Source organism: Barbus barbus, assembly GCF_936440315.1.
Source record: "Barbus barbus genome assembly, chromosome: 22".
Classification (NCBI taxonomy): Eukaryota; Metazoa; Chordata; class Actinopteri; order Cypriniformes; family Cyprinidae; genus Barbus; species Barbus barbus.
In genome coordinates this window covers 22,521,565-22,529,924 of record NC_136750.1, presented here as the reverse complement: position 1 = coordinate 22,529,924, position 8,360 = coordinate 22,521,565, and the positions used below count along the sequence as shown (strand labels likewise).

The following is an 8,360-nucleotide window of genomic DNA, read 5'->3' as shown; positions in this document are numbered from 1 at the left end:
GTTCACTCAAAAAGCATTTGCATTTTCTCACAAAAGTATTGCATTCTCCTGAGACATTTTGCATTCTCTTACAAAACATTTGCATTCTCTTGCAAAATTGAGTTCCCCTGAGACATTTTGCATTCTTTTGCAGACGTATTCTCGCCCCAAAGTATTGCATTCCCTTTTGTGCTCTCTCACAAAGGTATTGCGTTCCCCTGAGAAATTTAGCTTTCTCTCACAAAAGTATCGCGTTCCTCTGAGATATTTTATATTCTCTCGCAAAAAACGTATTGTGTTCCTGAGACATTTTGCTTTCTCTTGTGAAACATTTGCTTTCTTTAGCAAATGTAATCGCGTGGGGTGGGGAACATTGATCCTGGAGGGCCACTCTCCTGCAGAGTTTAGCTCCAACCCTGAAAAACCCTGGGAAAAAAAATACCTAACTGCATCCTGAAGACCTTGATTAGCTGGTGTGTTTGATTAGGGTTGGAGCTAAACTTTGCAGGGACACCGGCCCTCCAGGATCAACGTTCCCCACCCCTGCCCAAAGACATTTCGCACAACCTTTTCGTTCTCCTGAGAAACTTTGCATTCTTTCCATAGCCGTCACTAGTGGGGTGAAAGGTGGCAACTATAGGGGCTCACGGCTGTGGGGGGCCCCTGGCGATTTCAAACGACTGGCCGAGGAACACAATACTTCTGCATTTTCCATCACCATGTTCCTTTAATTCCAGTTCTTGCTGTGCACATTTTGTATGTCTCTCTTATCTGACACAATCAGTTCAATTCTAACAAGCTGATGATCTGAATCAGTTATGTCAAATAAAGGAGACATGGAAAATGTGCAGAGCAAGGGGTCCCCAGAATAAGGTGACCTTACGTGCCATTTTCCGGGGACGTGTTCTAGACAGGATTTCTGTATTGCCTAAAAAATATCCAGGTTTTGGCTTTGTTTTCCTGTTTTCATACTTGCTGAGGTAATGATCTTAAAGTAGCTTGACCAATAACATGCAGGCATTGTACATAATCGACCAATCGTGGTGTGTGAGAAGGTGGGATCTACAGAGAACGGTCAAAGCAATGCAAGTACACGCACATATCAGGTGTGTTCAACTGGAAGTAGCGCTGCGCAGAGCAATGACAAAGTATGACAAAGTATCGCAAAAGCAATTCGAAAGCATAAGCAGCTGTCTGCTCGCTCTCTATAGCTCTCATGGTACTTAGATGTCATACAACCATTGATATGCGCTGTGCAGCCAAAACGTGGTTATTTTAGGCAATATAGAAATCCTGGCCAGAACTTGTCCCTGGAAAAAGGCACGTATGGTCACCTTACCCCAGAACTGGAATTGAGAACCAGTGCTTTAGGGCAGCGGTGCCCAATTCTGTTTCTGGAGACCTACCTTCCTGCAAAGTTCAGTGCAAACCCTGCTCCAACACATCTGTCTGTAACTATCAAATGTTTCTGAAGATCTTAATTAGCCTGTTCATGTGTGTTTGATTAAGGTAGGAGCTGATCTTTGCAGGAGGGTAGATCTCCAGGAACAGCGATGGGCACCCCTTGTATGAAACAATATTTGACAATTTTATTGGTTTTAATATTGTTATGTCAGCTTTGTACAATCTAACAATATTGTACAGAAGAACACTTCATCTCAAAGGGTCTGTTGGGCACTACAGAATATAACTGGTCGTACTTCATCACCATCCAAATCATAAGTATTTCAAAGCAGCTAGTTCTTTATATAAACAATATGAAGACAATTTTCCTATTGTCATCTTTTTTATTACATAACAAATCACACCACACATGACCTGAAACAGCAGATGGACCCAGACAATGCTGCCAGTGATGAGCACCACTTCTTTCACGGTTACACATGCAACAGTTTGTGACCACTCACCAGATCTACTTTTACTCATCTCACTGTCACCATGGTGACACGAATGTGATGAATCAAATCAGATCAGGGGGATGGGACACAGTGAGAGTCATATATGGTTTGTGTATATATACCATCTGCTGTGTGAACTCAGTGCCTTACTGCAGTTAGTATTAGTTTTTTGTCATGTATATTTTGTAGACGGTGTATTTAACTTCTTAGATTTGTGATATCAATCCATTTTTTTGTGAAATTAAATGTGGTGCAATAATAAAGTTTGTTTATAATCCAAATTAAAATACAAAGTGTGTAACAACTTATTGACCACATATAGTTGGATATTATTTTTATATATATATTTTAATTACTCATATTTGAGTAAATGTCCAGTGTACATTGTGATAGTGAATGGCTTTCCCCACTAGATGGAGCTGGCAGCTAGGAAGTCCTGCAGTATTGGGGGGTTTTGAGGTATATAACTGGCTTTTCCAAACATGAGTTTGGCTCACCCATGATTTCACACAAGCTCCTCAAAAAAAAAAAAATTCTCAAAGCCTGTTGGATAACATTGAAAACATACAATCTGGGAGACATAGGCCTACAAAAAAAAAAAAAAAATCCATGTTAATTGTTATGCTGGTAATATAAACTATTGTTCAAATGTTTGGGCTCAATGAATTTATTATTATTATTATTACTATTAAATATAATATTGTTATTAAAAGACGTTTATTCAGCAAGGATGCATTAAATGAATAAAAGTGACCGTAAAAACAAAAAAAAATCTATTTCAAATAAATGCTGTTCTTTTGAACTTTCTATTTATCAAAGAATCCTGAAGAAAATGTATTACCGTTTTCACAAAAATAATAAGCAGCACAAATGTTTTCAACATTTGACAATAAAAAAATAATAATGTTGCTTGAGTACCAAATCAGCATATTTGAATAATTTCTGAAGGATCGTGTGACACTTAAAACTGAAGTAATGATAAATGCTAAAATTCATCTTTGCCATTTCAGTATATTAAAAGAAAACAGATGTTTTACAGTAAATACAAATAATATTTCACAATACAACTGTTTTACTGTATTTTTGATTTTAAAAAATGACACCTTGGTGAATACAAGACACTTTTTTCAAAAACAAATTGGTGGTATTGCTTGTTGGTTTTTAAATCTAATGTCCAAAAATCCATTGACATCAATAAAAACCAACTCATGGTTGCATACAGCACATTCTGATTAGAAGATCTGAGAGCAGATTGCACAGCGGAGGACAGCGGAGCCTCAGACATGGAATATTTACCACCTTAATATTCCAGCATGCAAAGTCCAGGGCAGGAAATTATAGACATTAATTGCATGTGCCATCTATTTTCATAATTTCCCTGAGTTATGCCCCATAAAATCAATGTGTAACATTTGCTAATAATACCCACTGTCACATTTCAAATGGAAAAGAGCTATTTATATCCTCGCTTATTAACCTCCTATGTGTTTGGGTATAACTCAAAGTGTCATTTTCAGGATAAAGCAGCCATCCGGTTGGAGCCATACACGAGGAGTGGACAAAGAATGGAGAACAAAGAGAAAGGCAGAGGCAAGAATTTAGAGATGTAGAAAAATCAGAGCAGCAATAAATACCCCAAAAGGTGCTGCATAAATTAATTTAATCATCAACTCTAATCAAGCTCAAAAATATCCATTATTTTGAAACTATGAGAAGCTCGTGAGAAATGTAATAGTTTACCATTAAAGAAGTCCACTGCATAAACAGCAGATGCCACAAGGCAATATGCAATGTAACTTCATTATAGATACCAGTGAAGATCATAATCATTAAAAAGCATAAAAGAAATTCTCAAAATGCTGCCCAGAGACCAAAATATTGGGAAATGCTTGCAAATGAGATTCTGACGGCAGCACACAGTAAACATTCATTGATCTGAATATTTATCTGCATAATGCATACATCCTAGAGGTATTTTATATTGCTCATTGCTCAGACTTTGATGAGGAATTTCAAAAGCTACATAAATTACTTGGCACAGCACATCAGTGTGTGACAGTACAACAATGACTCAGTGCCACAAAAGGCAAAAAAATTACATTTACAATGCAAGGAGAGAAATTACATAAATTGACATTTTCCTTGAGAATAATATGGGTTGACAATGTATTTGGTAAGAATCACCTTCCACAATGCTAACAAAACATTCAAAAATTTATACCTTTCAGCAAATGAATGATCAAAACAAAATAATTCATGCAGAAAACAGACAAAAGAAAGTGCTGTAAATACACTGTTTATGTAGCACATGCAATTTTAATTATGGAAGCCTGTTTCTGCCATGCAATAAGACAAAAAAGGTCACTTTTTAATCTTACAATTCAGATTTTTTTTCTCAGAATTGTGAAATATAAACTCAGTATTATTATATGTATTATAAACGTGCAGTTCTGAGAAAGTGCAAACTATGAGATGTTTACACAAAATTGTGAGAGAATTGAGTCGGAATAAGTGTTATAAAATAAATGAGAATTGTATTATAAACTTGTATTAAAAACTTGCAATGCTGAGAAAGTACAGATGTTAAATCAAAATTGTGAGACATGAACTTAGAATTGCGAGAAATAAAGTCAGAATTGTGTTAGACACTCAGTTCTGTGAGAAATTCCAAATTGGAAAATATAAACTCACAATTTGGAGGAAAAAAAATCTGAATTGCAAAAGCTTAACTCAAAATTGACATACAAGCCCAGAACTGTTAAAAATGTGCAAATTCTAAGAGGAAAAAAAAAAAAGGGTCAGAATTGAGAATATTAACTCAAAATTGCCAGATAACACAGAGTTTGTCTTGCAATCCTGTGCTTTTCCTTAGAATTGCCAAAAAAAAAAATCAGAATTACATTATAAACTTGCAATTCTGAGAGAAAAATCTGGAGAAAAAATCTGAATTGCAAGAGGTTATGAACTGAGAAACCAAAATTCCCTTGATCTTTTGACATATAAGAGGTCATTGTGCTTTAAAAACTTTGTCGTTACTCTAAAAACAGCTTATATTAAACACAGTCTGCCAAAACAACAGCTTTTGGAATGCTCTACTCTACAATGTAATAGTGTGGATAAGCACCGCCTCCGCAAAAAAAAGATCATCACTGCCTATCTAACCCCCGCCCACCGATTCATGCATAGTGTTTACAAGAGAGGCGATCGTGCAGGTCTGCGCAAAAACAAAACAATTAAGATGCCACTGAACACAACAAGATACTGTGCCTTGCCAAGTTGAGGAAAAAACAGTATTTGCATTGCCTTCCTTCTGATCCCAATGTTAGGAAAGAGTGGAGGAACTTTATTTTTAATGAAGTTCCAGACTGCGTCAGTAAGAACTTGGTCTTTTGTTCACTTCATTTTACTGCGGATTAATTTACAAACAAGGCACATTTCAATGTAGGATTTTCAGCAGGATTGAAACTAAAAGACAATGCTGTGCCGATTATATTGCAAACACACAAGCCAATCATAGCAGTGGGCGTTTAACTTTCGAGTCTACAATCCGCCACGCCAATTCAAACAGAGCGTTCTGAAGAGGGGTCAAAAATAGGACAGAATATAACCTATTGCGTCTAAATTATGTTTTTTGATGTAAAAATCTTGATAACATTATAAGTGGACCTCAGAGAACAGTACAAAATAAAAACAGAGGCAAAAATTCGTAACTCCAAGAGAAAAAAAAAAGAAAAAAAAAAAAAAGTGTAAGAATTGTGAGATGTTAACTAAAAATGGCCAGATGTAAACTCAGATTTTCAAAATTACTATATTTATTTTTGAATTCCATGTTGGAAACAGGCTTCAATGCTTAATCTTCTGATCGAAGTGGAGCTACTGGATTAAAAAGTGGCCTCTCTTGCCTAAGACGCAACTTCCCATAGCTCATCTCAAAGTCCTTCTTGGTGCCGTTGAGGACTTCCAGGCTACCTGAACGCACATCATAACCAAAAGAGCGCAGTTTCTGAATGCGATACTGAACTATCTGAGTTGTCAGTTCTAACACTGTGGGAGTCTCCATGATCTGCTCCATACTGACTCCAGAAGTGAGGAGGCCTTTGAAGTGATCAGCTAGTATAGGCACAGAATAATATAACAAGGCTGGACACTGAAGTACGATCTGCCTGAGCTCTGCTTCTGTGCATCCCAGGGTCTCCTGGGAGTAGCTTAGCGTGAGTCTCATACTTTCAGGGTTCAGCTCAGTAACAAATCCCTTCAGTTTGGAGAGGAGCCGCAAGAGCTCATCGCCGGTAAAGCCCACATTGCGTAGGAACGCCAAGTTATCGTGTAAGGCATCCGGAAGTTTTAGAAGCACGTAGGGATTCTGTGTAAGCAGCTTCTGTAACCAGATCTTCATATTGTCCTGCTTCCCGCCCAAGTCCAAATAGGTCTTCTGCAGGGTTTGGATCATCTGCTCATTTTGCGCCATGGGTCGGCTGAAGCTCTGAGGGGCGCTGGCCATGAGCTTGCTGATAATGCGTTTGTTGAGATGTAACGTCTGGAAATATGCAATGTTGGCTTTCTGGTTGTCGTGATAGGAGGTCGAGGTGAAAAACGAGCCGGGGAATTTTTCTATGATTCCTACTAGATCCTTCTGACTGGCACACACTGACATCCACAGCTTTTTCTGCACCTCCATTTGATCAGGTTTGCAGAGGATGGCCTCAGGATGGAGTTCCAAAACACGGGCGATAACTGGCCCGCTAGCCCCCATGTCCCTCAGCAGGGCGGCAGTCTCACTCACATACACGGGACTCTGGCGTAACACCCAACCCCTCAGCTTCCGGACTTTACTGATGTCTACGGACAAGTCGTACAAGGCATTTACGGCAAGCGGGTTCTCTTCTTGAGCGATAACGGAGCGGGGCCTCATGAGAATCAAAGGTGTTGCTTGAGCCCGCTGGCAGTGGAGATACAGGGATGTCGTGACTAATCGCAACATGTTTGCACAATCTACAGGTCTGCAGGCGGGGCTGTTGGGTAACTGTTTGCATTGCATGCAAGTATCGTGCCTGAAACAATTGGAAAAACATATCAGAAAATCTACTTCATGTCTCAAAGTGTTAACTAAACACTTCCTCGTTCCCGTTTACTCATGCAAAGCTGATATCACATCAAGTCCTTCGAGTGAACACTAGAGTGAGCATTCAGACACTAAACTATCTACCCATAAGATAAAGAGTTGTAAGCAGAAATCAACTAGCTGTCAATTTACTTATGGTAACTAACTGTTAGATATTAGCTTTGGAGCACACAACAGCAACTGTTGGGTACACACACACAGAAAAAGGTACAAACAGGTTAGACAGTTTCTTTATAAACAGAACATGACATATTTATCTTGAGAATGAAACACACACACAATATACCTTGAGGGGCCACGACGTCCCAATAGTTTTATGAGAAGGCACTATTAACCCTCATGCTCTGTTTGGGGGTCTTTCAGCCCATAAAAATCCGTTTTAAAGATTTTGTGGCGTTTTGAAGGCAATCTATATTCTGGTGTTCTCCTATTTGAGAAAAAATATATAGTATACAGTTTTTGGCTTCTGAAGAACAAAATATCAACAGCACATTTTGCACTGAGGGGCACATCAAAATTTGTGTTCAGTCAAATGCATTCTAAAATCAGAATAACATAAGAAAATATAATAAGATTTTCCTTCAGTACATCAGTCGCTATCTATCTATACATAAACGCAATTAAGTTCATCTCAACAGAACACGAGGGAGTGCGTTCTCTTATGAAACATAAGTCATGACATTGAAGTAAAGAAACAGCATTGTCTACATGCGGCTTGCATTTATTGATCGAAAAAAAGTGCCTAAAACGCCATTCAACGCAGCCCGCATTTTTCGCAAACAATAGCGTATCTGAAACGTGTTGATAAGACAGTACCTCTGCAGTGAGTGACAGCGGTCACATTTTTAGTACTGGACCTCTTGTTCTGCTTGTGACGCCCGTGCGGTCTGAGCACAACAGCGCCACCCTTAGTACAGGAGGAACACTGAAACCAGTCAATTTTGATTTACAGACTTTGACAAATAATACAGGGAAATATGAATTGACCACTAACATAAACTACAAATAATCAAAACTGGCACTAATATAATATTTATGAATGACGGCCAACTATTTAACAGATAATAGCCTACTGTTTTAAGCTGCAGTCATTGGGAACTGTGTTTTCAAAACAGAAAAGTTGCTTAAAATGGCATCAGGGACTGTGAGTTCTATAATCAGCACAGAGAGCAATTAGTTTGAAGGGCAGTGGAGAGTGAGTCACAGTTGGAGCTTAATCACAATGCTGGATCATGCCTGCCTACTCAAAATGTTCACTCAGCCCACCCTTGAAGTCTCTACAATCTGGCGTCTTACAAAGAGCTTTGCATTCAGACGGCCCCCACAGACCTGCAGGCCGACAAGGTTCAGTTTAAGACAAT

General features: G+C 38.6%; 1 protein-coding gene across 2 annotated transcripts; it reads right to left on the bottom strand.

Moving 5' to 3' along the window:
* Positions 1–2,870: 2,870 nt before the first annotated feature.
* mterf2 (mitochondrial transcription termination factor 2) lies at positions 2,871–7,884 on the bottom strand. Of its 2 annotated transcripts, XM_079446269.1 has the most exons (3): positions 7,816–7,879; positions 7,286–7,426; positions 2,871–6,928 (listed from the first exon to the last, which is right to left on the bottom strand). In XM_079446269.1, exon 3 carries the CDS (start codon positions 6,913–6,915, stop codon positions 5,728–5,730), a length of 1,188 nt encoding a protein of 395 aa, XP_079302395.1. In that variant the 5' UTR covers positions 6,916–6,928; positions 7,286–7,426; positions 7,816–7,879; the 3' UTR covers positions 2,871–5,727. The 2 variants fall into 2 exon arrangements, with proteins under 2 accessions (XP_079302395.1, XP_079302394.1); XM_079446268.1 differs by lacking the exon at positions 7,286–7,426 and having other exon boundaries at positions 7,816–7,884.
* Positions 7,885–8,360: the final 476 nt, after the last annotated feature.